Source organism: Doryrhamphus excisus, linkage group LG11 (genome assembly GCF_037039965.1).
Source record: "Doryrhamphus excisus strain RoL-2023G ecotype Guam linkage group LG11, RoL_Dexc_Guam_v1.1, whole genome shotgun sequence".
Taxonomy (NCBI): Eukaryota; Metazoa; Chordata; class Actinopteri; order Syngnathiformes; family Syngnathidae; genus Doryrhamphus; species Doryrhamphus excisus.
This window is the reverse complement of record NC_136367.1, coordinates 14,339,639-14,358,985: the sequence shown is the minus strand read 5'-3', so window position 1 is coordinate 14,358,985 and position 19,347 is coordinate 14,339,639. Positions and strand designations below refer to the sequence as shown.

General features: G+C 40.0%; 1 protein-coding gene across 5 annotated transcripts in view; it reads right to left on the bottom strand.

Moving 5' to 3' along the window:
- Positions 1–19,347, bottom strand: part of astn1 (astrotactin 1) — a 275,092-nt gene that overhangs the window by 202,996 nt on the left and 52,749 nt on the right. For 2 of the 5 annotated variants that reach the window (XM_058065280.2, XM_058065281.2), the window contains exons 3-6: positions 12,433–12,683; positions 12,202–12,344; positions 10,756–10,905; positions 4,003–4,152 (exon numbers count right to left, since the gene is read on the bottom strand). In XM_058065280.2, the coding sequence (XP_057921263.2) occupies positions 4,003–4,152; positions 10,756–10,905; positions 12,202–12,344; positions 12,433–12,683 (694 nt within the window). The remainder of the gene's footprint in view (positions 1–4,002; positions 4,153–10,755; positions 10,906–12,201; positions 12,345–12,432; positions 12,684–19,347) is intronic. The other 3 variants (XM_058065284.2, XM_058065285.2, XM_058065286.2) reach the window with 2 other exon arrangements.

The following is a 19,347-nucleotide window of genomic DNA, read 5'->3' as shown; positions in this document are numbered from 1 at the left end:
TCTGGGGTACCCTCTGGTCTATGACTGTGTGTGTACATACGCTATAGCGCCACCAACTGGTGGAAATGTATATCTGCCGTAACTTCCTTACGCACGGTCGGATCGGCCCCTAATTTTTTCTGTTGGTTCGGGGTACCCTCCGGTCCGTTACCGTGTGGGCCAACCACTCTATAGCGCCACCCACAGGCGGAAACGTATATCCGCCGCAAGGACCTACCGCGCGGTCCGATCGTCGTGAATTTTTTTATGGCGGTTCGCGGCGTCGGACGGGACGTGACCGCGCACCCGCCTCGCCGCCGCTGTCGCCCCCTCCTGGCGGAAAATTGCAAGTGCCGTGACTCCCTTACCGCTTATCCGCTCGCCGCGGTTTTTCGTACGGCGCGTCCGCGCGCCCGTCCGGTCGCGCACACGACCCCGACCCGCGCGTACCCCCGACCCGCGCGTACCCCCGAGCGCGTCGGGGTGCTCGAGCCCGCTCATCACTGCTTGCAGTTTTAATTCATATTGCTTTACAGAAAAGGGTAAAATCGCTTCATAAAATCATGCTAAAATCATTAAACAAACTTCCACAAATCATTCCATAAAACAAAAATGAAGAGCGCAGATAAAGTACTTTCTGTTGCTACATGCACAGTTGAATTGAACAGAAGTGTTTTCGGGTTAGATTTTAATTTTGCCAAGATTGAGGATTGTGGCACATCTAGAAGACCGTTCCAGATTTTGGTAGCATAGACACTTAGCAATGTTGTTTGGTCTAGAAACAGTGCCACTGAAGAAAATACAGGAAGTATTATACTGGGAGTGACCAGGATGGATAGGATCAGGAAGGAGTATATCAGAGGGACATTACATGTTAGAGGCCTTGGAGACAAAGTCCTGTAGGCCAGACTGAGATGTTTGGGACATGTCCAGAGGAGAGATAGTGAATATATTGGTAGAAGGATGTTGCGTTTACAGCTGCCAGGCAAGTGGCTAGTGAAAGTCAGTGGGAGATGTTTCAGAGGCGAGGCTGCTGGGTGCGGCTATGACAGAGAATCTATCATAAGTAGGGATGTAAATCTGTCTTAATAGATTCAATATACAACAATAACTCCATAAAATGTCATGTAAAGGGATGTCAATTTTGGAAATATGGGCCATTATTTTATTCAAAAAATAATATACGGTTGAGGGGTATAGGTATCTAGGCACAATATTTGCTGGCCTTCTGAGGTTTTCCTCCAATACAGAGGAGTGCCATTAGAGACAGTACCGCTTAAGGAGGCTGAGTTCCTTTGGAGTGAACAAATGCTGACCTTCTACCACGCTTTTATTGAGAACAGATTGACCTTTTCATTCATTTCATAGTTTTATTCACTACATCTTCAGGACCGGACACACTTATACAGCATCATAATAGTTTGCTCCAAAATCATTGGCCATCCTGTTAGAGCTCTTTATATTGTGATCAGCAAATACTGCTCATAGGACCATACAGGACCCCTGACATCCACTACTCTTTGTTTGAGTGGGTTCCATCAGGTCGTAGACTAAGATGCCCATGCTGCAAAACACAAAGGAGGAAGGCAATCTTTGTCTCCACAGCAGTCCGGCTTCTGAGTGTGGACCCCTCCCTCTTCATATTATTTATTTTTTATGGGTATGTGTCCAGTAGTGTCTGTCTTTTTAAATTTTTATTGTGTATGCTGCTCTTTGTGTGTCTTAAATCCCCCCCACGGATACCAAGTGTTTGAATTGAATATTGATACTATTACAAATCAGTTTTGGCATGATTAATTCAAGCAGTGTTTTTTTCCCCATTTCAGTCCTTGAATGCACCTTCTAACTTTGTCCCACACTGCACAGTACTGCTACTACTATACTGTGTTCTTTATTTTATAACCCATTTTCTGGTTCAAAATGCCGATACAATGTGGGAATGATTAAAGGTCAGATTTGACGACCTTACTGAGTTTTATCTGTTAAGGGGCCGGCATGGTCGTGACCCCAAGATACAGACACAGGAACATTTGCAGGTAAAAATAATGATTTTAATAAAGATTTGCAAAATAACTAGCGTCAAACTAAGGACAATCGGTCAAGGAACCAACAACCGAAGGGGTGCCATTTACAAGAATATACAAGGTATGCAATGTGTGAGATTCACAATTGTTTCTTTTAGCTGATAACTAGCCCAATCGAGTCTTGGTGACTCGATAATGAGAACCTTGTGTCAGAGGTAGTGACCAAAAGGGGAAAAAACAGGGGACCAGTTCAGGTTGGCTGCAGTGCAGTCAACCTCCTACCAGCCCTGAAGGAGCAGGTGGGTCGTCAGTTCATTAACAAGGAGTCTAGGCCTAAGCTAGGCTCTAGGCCTCCTTCGCTTAGCTTAGCTCGCCATTATTTTTCTGTACCAAAAACTAGCTGATATAAACACAGGGCCACATCAGTTAACCAAATCAAATGTTACTAAGGTATATAGAATATAACAATATATTTAAATCTATGACATAATATAGTACTATATTATTCACCCCATAATTCTTATTTGCTGTTCATGCTAACCAGCCCACACAATGAGGCTAGGTGGCTAAGCTAAGTGAAGCCAATTTTTAGCAACACTTACCAGTTCCTTTCAATATATAAGACATGAAATACTCCTAGGTGGTACTCCCAGTGGTAGTGTGTGCCTATAACATATTTAGATGCAGCAGTGTTAAAACATATTGTTGCTTAGAAATAATTTTGCAAGCCTACCGGTGTAGCAAGTGTTTCCCCATGTGTGTTTGGTGAGTGGCTTCCTGTTGGCTATTTATTGGTTATTGTGTGTCATGTGATCAAGGTGTGAAATCCTGATTGGGTGCACAGAATCACAGTCAAACCACATGATTCAAATCACCTGTTGCTGAGTGTTGGTATAGTAAAACATTCTATTTACACTTATAATTATATGAAAGGTTAGTATTAAATAAAAATATATTGTATGCAAGTATATATAAATAATGTTATTTATCCGCGACCCTCGTGAGGAAAAAGCGGTAGAAAATGAGTGAATGAATTTATATTTATATTTATATTTATATTTATATTTATATTTATATTTATATTTATATTTATATTTATATTTATATTTATATTTATATTTATATTTATATTTATATTTATATTTATATTTATATTTATATTTATATTCATATTTATATTTATATTTATTTATTTATTTATTCGCGACCCCTTGTGAGGAAAAAGTGGTCGAAAATAAAAGTGTTGTTCAGTCTACACACTAGTTTACTCCAGGTCAGTGTTGATTTAGCACTCTTCTTTCCTCACTTTTGTGTTGCATTTTTACATAACGCAGATTACAATATTTTGAATCCATCTTTTAAAAGAAAATTAGATGTATGAAAAGCCGCACTGTGAGTTGTTTATTCCATCCTTAAAGCCTGCTTTAATTAAAGGTGTTGGCTGTACGTCTAAAAGTGTTGCCGTGTTTGTGACACATTACACGGGAATAATTGGCTTGGAAGCGCCGAAGAGGCTTGTATCTTCTGACAGCAGTTATTATTTTAAGAGCATTATCATTGTATTTATTTATTTTTTCTCCGTCATTTCCACACCTCATTACCGTACATCAAAGTTGCAAGACGACGGCATGCTGACAGAAAAAAAAAGCGTGCTGCACCACTTGCATTTGAAAAAAAAAAAAAACCTGGTAGAAATAATATTCACGTGTGATATTATTTCCAAACGTGGTGTCTCAAAATGCAATGTGTTTTCAAATATGAAAGCACTGATCTTGTTCTGTTTTATTTTACTGAACAACAGCGTGTTGATGCAATGAGATTAATGGGTGCATGCTCACATCCAAAAAACATCGGAAACCAGCGATGTATTTGTTCAACACGAGCACACAACACCGCAGCCAAGCAGCTCCACAACCACCATTCAGGATACTTGGCATGCGTCGTGGAGGTGGAAACACCATCAAACAGCGGAATAAATTGAAGTAGAATTCCTCCTTACCCCCTGAGCCCCATGCGCTGTTGGCGTTACCGTTTCTCATACCTCGACTCCGGCGGCGACTGCGGTTCGGGTCGGTGTAAAAGGCCAGCTGAGGCTCGCTGTCGGCCTCGGTGCCAGAGTCTCCGTCTGGGTTCAAGAAGGTTGAACCCGCTGTTGGATTCACACAAAGTAAATCGCATATGAAAAAAATAGTCCTGATTTTCTTCTCAACTTTGTGAGAGGAAGCTGAAGCCACAGGTGGAGTTTTCAAACTCGTCTTGAAATGTTTCCCCCCAACAAGGTGAAGACGAATAGAAATTCAGTTAACGCTGCTGTAGCTCAGCGGGTGCGAGCATGCAGCCGCTGCAGCAGTTTCTGCATCTGAATGAACCCTCGGTGAGACTTCACTTCCAACTTGACTGCAGTCAGTAGCTGGCATGCAAAAGGCAAATGAAATACAGAATTGGAAATTACATTTTCTACACTGCCGATTATGACTAAGTACTGGACCAGCATAATTATATTCTCAAAAATACAGCGTGAATATAGTACTCTAGTGTCACAGTGCGATAATTTTTCAATACAAAACTTTTTTTTGTCTTTTTTTTAAAAACTTGTATTTCATTTTTAATATTCTTATTTAATTATTTAATTATTTTAATTATTATTATTATTATTTGTTTTAACTGAAAAGTAGAGTTTTTCAATGAAATGTATATAATGCAGCCTCATTTTCTGTTGTATTTCAATTTAAACCAGAAACGGCCCCGTGTAAAGGTAATAAGGTAATAGTTAGTTTTTATTATATTATATTATAATAAAATTATAATTATATGTTTTATTACATTTTATTACTTTTTAATTTTAGTAACATTACTGACCCCTAGTGACCAATGGTGAAGACTACATATTATCATGACGTCTTTTTCTTTAACCATTTGCTTAAATATGACTATGGATAGGCTATATTCAACCATGAAACAAAATGGTTAATTAATTAATATGTATTTTGATAAACCGAAGTGATGAGGGATGACTGCAATAACAAAAACAAAGGTAACACTATACGTTTTGTTATTTAACATGTCACTACAGTGACTTTGTGACTATAGTTTCCCAAAAGCAAGTATAAGTTGAAGCTTAAATACTGCATAAGCCAGTGTGTTGTCATGAATATTCATCCCATTTGGATGTTGCTGAGGTTGCATTAGTGTGATCCAGCAAATGTGTGTTTTTTTGTTGTTTTTTTTCTCCTGGCAGGACTAAGCAAATAGCGTCAAAGTAAACTATAATCTTCCAACATGCATTATGATGATCAGACCACTCTTCCGGTATTACCATAACACATTCCAACTGAAAGAGGCATTCATACAACAAACTGCCATTGACAGGTTAAGGGGGGAATCCATCAAAGCAGCAATGATTTGCTGTCTCAGTGAGATATACGTGTGACACAAAATAAAACTCAAGCTTATGTTGCTCTATGACAAAAGCTTTAAAAGTCCTAAACCAAGACACAGCTTGATTAAAGTTGACAAGATCCTTCTGGAACAATGGGAGACGCCAAACAATGTTGGCAACAGATTTATTTTGACAACAAAGAGGTGCGTTTTCATGACAGCAGCTTCATTATGTGGTTAATGTGCTTACAGTACGCATCAAAAAGTAAATATTACTGATACAACAATACGACAACAAGCAAAACTCTATATAGTTGCCACTTCCAGCCACAACAGGATTTTTTTGCATTTTTTTCCCATCAGGCACAATAATCCCTAATACAAACACAGCCTACACTGCAAAAGGGGCTGGCAAAATGTAAGATAGAAAGAAAAAAAAAATACTTAAAACTTGTGAAATTATCTGTCCTTGCAGCTAGCAAATTTTACTTGGTAAGAAATCTTCAATTAAGATTTCTAGATTTAGAAATAATCACGACCGGAATCCTTGATTTAAGATTTTTACACCTAAACATAAGCAAAAAATACTTATAAAGAATACTTATATACTTATTAAGAATTAATACTTATTAAGTATTATTAAGAATATTTTATGTATGAAACAATAAATAAACAAATAAATAAATAAATAAACAAATAAATAAATAAATAAATAAATAAATAAATAAATAAATAAATACATACATAAATACATAAATAAATAAATAAATAAATAAATATTTATTGAGAATAAAATACCAATATTTTTACTTTGTTACAACCAATAAGCAAGTGAAATACAACAGTGACTGAGTGGGTAGAGCGGGGATTCAAACGTCAACCTTCCACTTCCTGGACAACCTGCTACGTCCTGCACCACGTCCCGCTCATGTACTACATCTACTGTACTACATCAGACTATAATCTATCTGAAATGTCCCTTTGAGGGACTAATAAAGGCATCTCTTAATACCTAACAAGTATCCTGAAACTAGTTGACAGACATTGACATAAGCCTAAATCCATCTTAAATGAAAGAAGGACTTTCCAAATATGAAATAAACAGACTAAGTATGAGGAAATAATATTCCAAAAACCGTGAATTGATCTGTCTACGCAGATCGTTCATTTGACTTGATAACAAATCAAATGAAGTAAGATTTCTATCTAGAAATAAGTCCACAGATTCAGCTTGGCATAGTGCCGATTTCGTGACAAAACAGTGCACGGAAGGTGAGCTGAAATTTTGCCAGGTTCGACGTGGTTCTATTTTCCACGCAGGCAAAGCGTGCCCGGCGTAGTAGTAATTTGGTTGACAGCCAATTATTCAAAACGTCACAGGCAGGTTTTTCAGTGTTAGACACATTTGAATGCAATACACAATCACAGCAACCATTATTTACTGGAAGTCAAATTTGAGAGGTATATTATGTGTTTTAATCTGGAAAACTCAGTGATATAAAACTAATCAGTACAAGATAACCTAATCTCTGTCCATGAATTATTTTATCCAGCTTGACCTGGCAGGATTGAAGAGAGCCGGAGCCTATCCCAGCGGGTATCACATGAGAGTCTTTTTATAATATTCCATAAATTTGACATCTTACCAGAGAACCAAGTCACATTTTCAATACTTTACAACTTTAAACTTTACAATTTATCTTGTGGGAAGAAGCCAGTGCTTTCAGAGCACACCCACCCACGCAGGCACACACTGAAGCCTGGAACACTTCAAATAGAAAGGACCCTGCCGGGTGACAGCTTCCGACACAAAAACTGCGATTCAAGGCGCTGACAAGTCCTACCCTTGTTAGAGAATAGCATAAAAATAAATTCATTAAAGCAAGCCACTCCTGAGGGTGTTAATTAATGGGGAGATGACTCTAAAACTTGTGGACAGTTAACACCAAATTACCATCAACATGTCATCAATTTAACAGTGCATGTGGAATCTGTTAATTTTGTGGTGAGATTCTTCAACGTTACAAGGCAGACCTGCAATCTACTTATGACCTGGTGTCAAAATTAAAATGGGATAAGAAACATGAATAAATTAACTCAAAATGATAAGCGGCATAGAAAATGAAATAATAGATGGAAAACAAAAACCACATACTACTTCAAATGTGGCTTAGGCCAAATTCATTCATTCATTTTGTACCGCTGATCGTCACGGGGGTGCTGGAGCCTATGCCAGCTGTCTTCTGGCGAGAGGCGGGGTACACCCTGGACTGGTGGCCAGCCAATCACAGGGCACACATAGACAAACAACCATTCACACTCACATTCATACCTATGGACAATTTGGAGTCGCTGATTAACCTAGCATGTTTTTGGAATGGGGGAGGAAACCGGAGTACCTGGAGAGAACATGCAATCTCCACACAGACATGGCAGAGGGTGGAATTTAACTCGAGTTTCCTCGCTGTGAGGCCAGCGCGCTAACCACTCTAACACCGTGCAGCAGTACAAATAAATCTACTATGCGGTCTGAATGATGAGTTTACATATTCATTCATTTTCTACCGCTTTTTCCTCACGAGGGTCGCGGGGGGGGGGGGGGGGGGCTGGAGCCTATCCCACCTGTCTTTGGGCGAGAGGGCGGGGTATATAGACATATAGACAAACAACCATTCACACTCACATTCATACCTATGGACAATTTGGAGTGGCCAATTAACCTAGCATGTTTTTGGAATGTGGGAGGAAACCGGAGTACCTGGAGAAAACCCACGCAGGGACGGGGAGAACATGCAAACTCCACGCAGAGATGACCGAGGGTGGAATTGAACTCTGGTGTAGGCTCCAGCATATCCACGAGTGGTACAGAAAATGGATTGATGCATGTTATAAGTTTACTGTTAAAATTCCCAACATGCTTGGATGGAGGCCGTAAGGAATAAAAGATGATTTTCTGCCCCCCAAAATGTTAAAATTGTATATGTAATATAGAAAGTGTTAGTAGTAGACCAAAGCAATGCATGAAGGGATACAATATGATGGAATATACCATAAACAGGGCTGTGAGGTGAGAGAGGGCCACTAATGAAGATGGCCTTGCCAGTATTGTGAAGGAACCGAAAGACATTATTGAGCTGTGCTTTGGTGATTTCATGCGGCGGAAGCCATCGATGCGGCCTTATTTATTTATTTATTACTTATTTATTGATTATTCTATGTATGGAAGGGGAAGAGATGGTTCAACAATGTCGGTGACAGTGGCTCCTGGATAACATCACGTTGAAGAAGAATCACGGAGTCCCCAATAATCCAAGCAGTCGCATGAAAGAGAAGGTGAGGAGATGTTGGCCACGAGGGGGTGGAGGCATTAAGGAAGCAGGATGGCGCCGCGGGGCAAGGGGTGAAACTCACAATGAAGAGGCAAGGATAATCTTGGTGCCAGGATGGCAGTTTAGCTGGAGTGGAGGTCACCAAGGACTTTGGTTTATCCCCCTGTTTCAGCAGGGTGCCTGGGGTGTCGGGAGACAGCGTGAGGAGCGTCTGTTTGATCAGGAATGGTGTCAGGCGCACGTGGAGACTTTCCGTGCATGGCACTATGAATGCAGACCATTTTGTGGTGTTCGGTTTAATATTTACTCCGCCGATCAAAAGCCTCAACTTTCTGTTGAGGCAGCGGAGGAGGCTGGAGGAGTGTTTGATACGGAGCGTGGAGAAGGAAGACGGGAGGTGATGGCGTCCATTAGGAGTTCAGCCTCACAGACCCTGCATATTGTGGAAATGTGTTCCTTCACTTTGTGGATTTTTTTTCAAGGAGAATCCAACAGTTAGGGCAGCTGTAAGCAGAGGTGAGTGGGGCCATGGTGGACAGACTTGCAGAAAAACAGAGTAGGCAGACCGGTACAGGACGAAAACAGGCAGGCAGCGGTCGACTAATTATAATGGAGATGACATCCTTTAATTTGTATGTATTCTATTTGTATTTTATTTGTATTTGTATTTGAGAATTGTATTGAGATCAGGATCGAGATCGGGAAGACCCAGGTTCGATTCTCAGCTCGCATGCGTGGGTTTTTGTGGGTTTTTTGCGTGAGTTCTCCGGTTTCCTCCCACTTTTCAAAGACATGTATGTTTGGTTAATTGGCGATTCTAGATTGTCCTTAGATTTTAATGTGAGTGTGAATGGTTGTTTGTCTATATGTGCCCTGTGATTGGCTGGCCACCAGTCTAGGGTGTACCCCGCCTCTCGCCTGACGTCAGCTGAAACATACCCTGATACCCACTGCGACCCTAATAAGGATAAGCAGCATTGATAAACGATGATTGGAATTGTAGGTATTGGAGGCCTACCTACCAGCAGTTTGGTAATGGTAATGGTAATGGTAATGTAATGGTAATGGTAATGGTAATGGTAATGGTAATGGTAATGGTAATGGTTTTATTTCATTTGAACATGCATCAGATTACAATTGAATGCATCCCATAATCAGTTCACAGTTCCACATGTCCAAAAGGAGTAGGAAGAAGCAAAGCTTATTAAATCCTACCCCTCCATCTGGTACTTTTACAATCAGTAACTGTTACATTTGTTCACTTCCTGCTTTCCATAATACAGTTTAAGGTTTTGTTTTTTTTTAATAATGCACCTTGTACCAAAGTACAAGGTGATATGACCATCCAATGACATAATGGGTACCATAGTGTCAATATAGTGTCAATAATATATAATAATATACATATAGTGTCAATATCGTGATATATAGGATATAGGATATATAGGAGTCCATTACGTAAGTAGAACACTGTTCACGTTTTTTTTGTTTTTTTTGTGAGGGCTTTAGTGTCAATATAGGTTCTTCCCATGAGGTCCATTGTTAGCTAGCTCATATTAACTTGTTTTCTTGTGCTAGAATGTCCAGAAAAGGGAAAGATGAGCAAAATTTCCAAAAAGTGTAGTTCATCTTTAATATAGTTGACATCGTAAGCTATAGTAACTCATGTTAGCATTGGGAATGTGCATTGTCTGGAAAATAATGTGGGCCATTCTTATGGCATGGAAATTAGTCTCTCAGCCGTCTGTCTAAGTTCATGCAATGTTGTGCAATCCTTATAATCTCCACAGCAACACAAAATATGGCCACCGCTTTAAGCATCAACAAAATAGAGAGCTGTATTTATTTCTCCAAGGTTTTAAAAGCACCAAATGATGGTTCAATTTTGGATAAAGCACAGACAAAAGCCAAAATAAAGCCCTCAACTGTTACAGTATAAAAACATGGCAGTATAGCACATAAGATTGTGGTGGATGCTGGTGTGAGATTGCAGATATTTTCTTCTCTCCGTGAAAAAGCGACATCAGTGGGAGTGAGTGACTCACCCCGAGTGTTGCTGGAGAGACGTTTGCGCTGGCTGGTGGAGGTGTTGTGGGGAAGCAAGGTGTTCTGCTGGTGGTTGCTGTCAATTGGACTCGTGGCAATGATGTTGTCTTTGTATTTGTTCATCAGCGCCAGCTTTGTGTTGTCAATCACTGCAGAGGAGAAAGAACAAATGCTAGAAACAAGGATACACAAAATAGCAGCATCAATCAATTTATATAAAATAGAATAGAATAGAATAAAATAGTCCTTTACACTTCATGAAGCATCAAGTGCACTGCGTCACTGAGTGTTGAAAATTGTTTTTTTTTTGTTTGTTTTTTTAGTGCAACTGCAAAATAACCCACCAGGAAAGCCAAAGATATGTAGTAGCAATTGTAGCATACGGCTGTAGGGTTGCTGAGTCACAACAATGTGACGTGTTGTGCCGTGAAGCTCTGTCTTGTGAATGTGTGTGATGGTATTAGTTCTTGTCAGCAAAGTTGGCCATTTTCATTGATTAAAGGGAGTTCTGGCAAGAAAAAAGCTTGCTGGCCCTTAATATAGCTAGTAGTACATTTAAACATTTACACTGGTATCTGTATCGGTATTGGTATCGGTCCATTTCACTCATGGATTATTGGGATTTTTATACCCTTTTGTAATTTTTTTTTTTTTTTACAGCTCTAAAGACAAATTTCATTGGGTGAAGAGGTGTATAACTGTTATCTAAATAGTGAACAATTTTTTCAGTTTTTTCTGAGATTGGAAGAATATTGTGGCCTCAGCTGACAGTCACTGGCCATAAACTAGCCAAACATATGCAGATCCTACATGAGTTCAATCCCACCCTCGGCCATCTCTGTGTGGAGTTTGCATGTTCTCCCCGTGCATGTGTGGGTTTGAGCGTCACTTTTAAAGGAGATAAAAAAAAGCAAAAGAAAAAGTTCAATATTTTGACTGATAATGAATACATATAATTTTTTATATTTTATTTATTTATATTATTATTTTTATTTTATATTTTCATTTTATTTATTTTAAATAATAAATAAAATGATAATAAAAAATCCAGAATAGGGTCGAGTGATTAGCACGCAGACCTTACAGCTAGGAGACCAGGGTTCAATTCCACCCTCGGCCATCTCTGTGTGTAGTTTGCATGTTCATCCCGTGCATGCGTGGGTTTTCTCCGGGTACTCCGGTTTCCTCCCACATTCCAAAAACATGCTAGGTTAATTGGCGACTCCAAATTGTCCATAGGTATGAATGTGAGTGTGAATGGTTGTTTGTCTATATGTGCACTGTGATTGGCTGGCCACCAGTCCAGGGTGTACCCCGCCTCTTGCCCGAAGACAGCTGGGATAGGCTCGTGAGGAGCGGTATAACGAATAATCATTGTCATCTGTGCTCCATTCATCTTCACTTGACTTGGACAAAACAAGGAAAAGAGCTAACGCTAAACTCACCAGGAGTGAGGTCCATATTATTTTTGTCATTGCAGCCCTGCAGAGAGTCCAGCGTTCGGCTGACTTGACTGGCAAATTCCTCACCTCCATTCATGCACTCTCGTTGTAGATGGTGGCGAAGGTCTGTGATGTCATATTCGTACCTGCAGATATCATAACATTCACAAATCAGATAAAAGTATCCCCAACTGTCTTCGTATGTGTGATCATGTGTCCCAGTCTGATTCGTACCCATCCAGAATCGGCGTCTCTCGGATGCTGAGAGTTCCGCTGGAATTTGGGCCCTGACCCCGGGAGTTCCTCAAGCTCTCTCGGGCTTGGCCTCCCATCAGCACGGAGGGTATGTAATGGATCTCATTTGCCGCTTCGGCACTTGCGCTCTTCTGAGGCTGAGGGATGCGGCGACGCTTACACCAGCGCCGGCGAGTGTAAAGGATCAGTACCAGGCATAGGATGGACAGCAGGAGGGCGATCATCCCACCCTGAGGGACAGAGCGGCATATTTATAGACAAAGCAATAAATGATAGAAACCTGACGGTATTAAGGATGCCTGCTTGGATAGCCCCCAAAAATTAAAATGCCTACCTCACTCACGGTGCAACAAAAATAACACAGTTGAAGCATGCAATGTAACTGTACCACGCATATGATGTTGGTTTTTAAAGAAATGCTTACACATTAATATACATGAAAATACTCATCCATAGAGTGTACTACTTTTATATACTAATTCAAAACACACAAGGCATGATGGGTAGCTTCCTGTTGGGCTTCTAAACCGTGGGTGGCACGGTGGTCGAGTGGTTAGCGCGCAGACCTCACAGCTAGAAGACCAGGGTTCAATTCCACCCTCTGCCAAGCATGGGTTTTCTCCTGGTACTCTGGTTTCCTCCCACATTCCAAAAACATGCTAGGTTAATTGGCCACTCCAAATTGTCCATAGGTATGAATGTGAGTGTGAATGGTTGTTTGTCTATATGTGCCCTGTGATTGGCTGGCCACCAGTCCAGGGTGTACCCCGCCTCTCTGGGATAGGCTCCAGCACCCAGGAAAAAGCGGTAGAAAATGAATGAATGCATAATCTGTGTGTTACAGTGACATTGTGTATTTCTTGTGTGTTTTTTTTGTATTATTTTTGGTTGCATGCATGAGGGAGGCATTTGGGCTGCTAAGCTCTTGGTGTGTATTGTTGGTGTGTATTGTGGAGTAAGAGTGTTAAGTATCAAGCTGTTTCACTGCATATAAAGAACACCTCCTCCAGCTAGTTGCCGTTTGCCTCTGACTATGTTGTGTCAAGCTAATAGCGTATAATTCGGATAATTGGCCATGACGCATGCGCATGTCATTTTTATGGAAGCTGTGGGAGAAAAAAGTGTTTAGAAATGGAAATCATATTTCTAGATATGTTAGAAAAAATGCTTATAGTATAACCTTATAGTATAACCTTTAGACTGAGGAATTATTCATTGTTTAGTTTAGTTCAGAAGTGTTAATATTAAGGGCTGCACAGTGGATGAGTGGTTAGCGCGCAGACCTGAGTTCAATCCCACCCTTGGCCATCTTTTTGCATGTTCTCCCTGTGTGTGGGAGTACTCCGGTTTCCTCCCACATTCCAAAAACATGCTAGGTTAATTGGCGACTCCAAATTGTTGATATTGACAGCTGGGATAGGTTCCAGCACCCCCCGCAGCCCTCCCAATAATTTAACATCTTATAAAATTATCACTTCTGGTTGAGTTTCAGCATATAGATTATTCATTTTGCATGAACACCTTGTTTCGTTTTCACTTATTATAGTAATATTTCATATTGCCATATTGGGTAATATGAATGCAAAGCTGTTAAAGCACATTTACAATGTTGTAAACAGGTTTTCTATGCCATATCTACAAAAGTATTCAAATTTTAAAGAAGGAATCCTCGTTTGCAGGATGGGGTTAAGAACCACTTAACTGCGATAAATGAGGGACTACTTTATAAAATTATGTGTTTCATAAGAAAATGACACAACAAAACATTATATAACGGCAAACATTTTGTCTTTTTAGAGTTAGTGTGTTGTTGTTATATCATAATATAATTTGCAACAATATTGGGAATATAGTAATTCCTCGCCACTTTCTGCTTCAAATTGAACAGCTTCACTCTTCATTCTCTACCGTGGTGGGCATGCTAGAGCCTATCCCAGCTGTCTTCGGCCAAGAGGCGGCGTACACCCTGGACTGGCCAGCCAATCACAGGGCACATATATTCAAACAATGATTACTCAACGATCACAGCGTGCATACATGTCGACAACACCGAAGTGTAAAAGTCGCACGTGATGCAGAACAGTTCACAGCCAAAGGAAACGAGACAGAAGTCAACTGTGACGAATATCTGCTGGCATGTATCCCAGCAGGCACTGATAGCGGATGACTAGGTCAGGCTGCTCGGTCACTTTTATTTTGCCTCCCTTTCGCTCTAATTTTAGTGACATATGAGCCATTTCTTGGATCCGAGGGATCTACAGCAGCTCACATATAAAAATGGCAGATTAGTGTCTATTCAGCTGTGAAGGTCAATAGAGGGCACAGAAAATAACAAGATCACAAAAAAAAAATGCAGTATGGTTTTAGACTTATTCCATGTGGAATGTCAGATGCAACATGATGGTATTCGTCCATTTCCAGTTATTTATGGTTGCTTTCACTGATGGAGCTGATCAGGAAGTTAAGGTTGAAATCCTGTTGTAGGCTCACACTCGGGTCGTGCTTTGCAGCTCTGTATCTGTCAGCTGTGCGACACAACGAAAATAATCTGTTTGGGGTCTTTTTTTTTTTTTTTTTTTTGCAGACACCGGAGCACTCTCATATCATATATCATCATCATATCAATACAAGAAACTGATAATAGTTACAGTGCCCATTTGGACTATATATATCGACATTGTACAGTGAAAGAACTAACAACAATATGGAGTAATTAAGCGCTATTTAATAATAATAAACTATTGATCTGTACACAAAAGGAGGCCAGTCATAAATCTAAATTTCCTCGCTATCAAACTGAAGTGTAGTAATTTATTAATAATTTTTGTCAAATTTCTCAGAACTTCTGATACAGCAGTCACCAACCCTTAAGATCAACCACGGACAAATAATTGTTGTTGTTCGATGTGAAGTACAGTAATTGTGACAATTACACATTTGAGCACATTTATGTACACACTTACAGTACATAAGTACTTCCCCTTCTAACTCTCTGACCTATCCATGGTATGATTACTTTTATTACAGTGATGGTGAAGCCGGTATTAATATTATAGTTATTACAATTGTGTGCATTACAGTTATTGTCATTCTATTAACTGTCATGGTTAAGATTTTCTTTACTACTCTTACCACTAATATATTTGTCTCCTTCAATTCAGTATTATCACTGCAACTGTTGATATTATTTTTATGCTTTATATATTTATGTTTTTTATACCCATCACAGACATTTGCTGACGTATTCCTGTTTGGTTTTTGTTGTTTTGTTATTGTCATTTTGTCCCTGAATCCCTTCTCTGTTTTCTTTTCGCTTCTTTTCTATCCCCTCCTGCTCCGGTACGGCCACTCCACTCAATTTGCACAAAAACAAAACATCAAATAAAGTCAAATATAAATGTATATAACAGAGGAGAACAAATCTGTTTAGCATGTAACATCCCCAATGGCTGAAAAGGACAAAAAAAAGGAACCCTACCTCGAGGAAATATATTTATCACGGTCAGGTCTGGAACCAATTAACTGTGATAAATGAGGGGTGACTGTACACACACACACACACACACACACACACTTCCAGTATATCACTATACAATATTGTCTGTGTGCAAAATAATTATCACAGATTTAAAATGTTAGTATTGGATTTCTAAGCACCTTAATTACAAATACACGCAGTATCTCAATGAGAACGTAGTAAATGTACCTGTCATCCAAGATGAAATAGGAATAACATAAAAATGTCAAATATTTGACAAAGTTGTAAACCAAATGGACAAATGTTCTTCCTTCTTCCCCATCAAACAACATCAGCGCTCTCGAACAGCGAGGACTAAAAGAAGATGTGGAAAAAAAAAAACACTTTAATGCCTTAGCATTACTTGGAATCACAGTGAGGACTAAGTGGTTCATATCTGCTAATAGAGCCAATAAAACCCAACCACACATCAAACCATGCCAGTGCTCCAGCCCCATAATCGACTTTCTAACAGATAAGGATGACGTTGTAATGGTAGCAGGGCTCCTTGAGATTTATACTCCTGTCATGGAAGTCCTGAATAGAAGACAGAAGACATGGCTTCCTTCAGTGTGACAGAGCGGCCATGATATGAGAGCTGAGCTATCAACCTGTCACTTAGGTTCCATTGTTCTTCTTTCCAGAGACTCCATAACAGCAACAAGACAAACAGGAAATGACTACTTGTTCTATTGGATATAACGACAAACAGCAGATCACTTCCATTCAATATTTTACTAGGAAAACAAAACATGCATTGCTTAAAGAGGACTTATTGTGCTTTTTCCACTTTTCTGACCTATAAATGAAGTTAAAATGTTGTATTCTCGTTTTAAATGATGCCAAAGTTTCAAATAATTTCTAGTTTTTCGCATTTGGGGGTGAACCCTGAAATAAGTTGGGATGGCCCAAAACGTTCGGTTTCAGGGGGTGTTGCAAAACTGTTCTTTTGTGATTTTCTCATTTCTCACCACAATCATTGGCTATACCAGATTTTACCACCAGAGTCTGGTAGTCCCACAAAAATCTACAGATGTTGTAGAAATGCAAAAATGCTAAAGCTACTTAACATTGAGAGAAGTCTTGAAGTAACCTATTTTCTTGAGAAACTTTGGACTATCCAGTCTCTACTTCCAGATTGGATTCGGGATCCAACTCTTAAAAGATAACTTATTATCAACTCCTATACCGTTTATCATCTCATTATCATCTGGAATAAATTAAAACAGACAGTTTTCATGGGAAACAGGAAATCTAAAAAAAATCAGCTGGAATAGGTGCATATTCTGGAAGATCTAAAAAACTTTCTGTGTTGGTTTTCGTGTTTAGCTGCTCAAAAGGAGTACGCAACTGTAGCTCTGTCGGCTTATTCTGTTTTGGGTGTCTCAGACACTGGTTCTCCTGAGTTGGGCAGACTAACTGGACCTTACCTGGATTTGACTCGTCTTTGCATCAATCTTTCCGAATTGATGCAAATACGAGTCAAATCCAGGTAAGGTCCAGTAACTTTTGGACTATCCAGTCTGTACTTCCAGTTTGGATTTGGGATCCAACTCTTAAAAGATAATTTATTATCAACTCCTATACTGTTTATCATTGCATCATCATCTGGAATAAATCAAAACAGACAATTTTCATCGGAAACAAGAAATCCAAAAAAAAATACAGCTGAAATAGGTGCAGATTCTGGAAGATCTAAAAAGCTTTCTGTGTTGGTTTTCGTGTTTAGCTGCTCGAAAGGAGTACGCAACTGTAGCTCTGTCGGCTTATTCTGTTTTGGGTCTCTCAGACACTGGTTCTCCTGAGTTGGGCAGGGCAAGGAATGGGAACCGGTTATTGTTCAATTCCCATCCATGATCAAAATACAACCTCCGATGAGGATGAGGACCACCACTGATCAGACCTGTATTTGTGGTGGACTTGTTGGTTCCTCTCTCAGTCATCTTGGGTACCCAGAAGGAATAATTCCTCCATATTCATTGACAGTGGGTACTTATTTCTGGTACACCCGCCAGTACCTTGATCGCTTTCCTTTAGGCTCGCCCACTGATTGCCAAGTCCTTCAGGAGCCTTCTGGCTGAACTGTTGAAAAAAGCCTCTGCACCCCACCTCAGTCTTCCAGCTTGTCTTCTTGCTGCAGCTTCCGCCACCAGTTCTAAGTCACTCTCATGTTTTTGTTCAAAGGTCTCTCCTGCGGCGGACCACTACAAACGAAGGTCCTCTGACGTGACTTTAACCAGAAGACCGGGTCTGTTTGTAGTGTGGTTGCTGAAATAATAGTCACTTATCCAAGTCTACACGCTATTCCCAAAACCTGGATCCCAGCAGCTGTCTGACATCAGGTCCTACGGCGGACCACTACAAACGAAGGTCCTCTGACGTGACTTTAACCAGAAGACCGGATCTGTTCGTAGTGTGGTTGCTGAAATAATAGTCACTTATCCAAGTCTACATGCTATTCCCAAAACCTGGATCCCAGCAGCTGTCTGACATCAGGTCCTACGGCGGACCACTACAAACGAAGGTCCTCTGACGTGACTTTAACCAAAAGACCGGATCTGTTCGTAGTGTGGTTGCAAAAATAATAGTCACTTATCCAAGTCTACATGCTATTCCCAAAACCTGGATCCCAGCATCAGGAAGGATTTGATGTTTGTTTCTCTCCCTCACGGACAAATGGTATCACCTGGATGATCTTATCTCGGGTATGGACAGGCATGGCTTTAATTGTTAATCTTGTGGTCTCCGGCTCCACTGACATTAGAACATCTTAGAACTTTGTTGTGCTACCAGGTGCGTCTCCCCTGAGCCGGCTGGTCTTGTATACAACCAAGATGCGTTTGAGTGACGCTGACACAGAGCACAGAGGGCAAGTTGGATTTTCTCCCAACCAGAGATTCCAGTTGATAGGAGAAGGAAGCACGTCATATGTTGCGCTGATGATAAGGCTTAGACATTTGCCTCCATTGCCCACAGCTTTAACATGTCATCAATGCTAATAAAACCTAATGCTACTGCCAAAAAAAGTTATGTTATTTTCACAAATAAATACATTTAAATTGTAAAACAACTCTTTTTTTTCTGTACCTGCAGGTTTCAAATATCTTCTAAACACTTCGCTGGTTCATGCATATATTTTCATATTATAAGCCTTACACTGCACAAAACTAAACTGGTTTCAAGTTGCTTTCATTTCTAGAGTTTCATTTGCACAACTGCAAAACTCATTTTTGTACTTGTTCAGGTGTGACTAATTCATTTGGTGGCATAGAATGTGTAGCAGCAATTCATCATGTTTCTCCAAATACTTGAGAAAATTAGGAATATATACCGTAGATTGCAAAGAAAATAATAGCGAGTCAAGGCAGGATATTCAA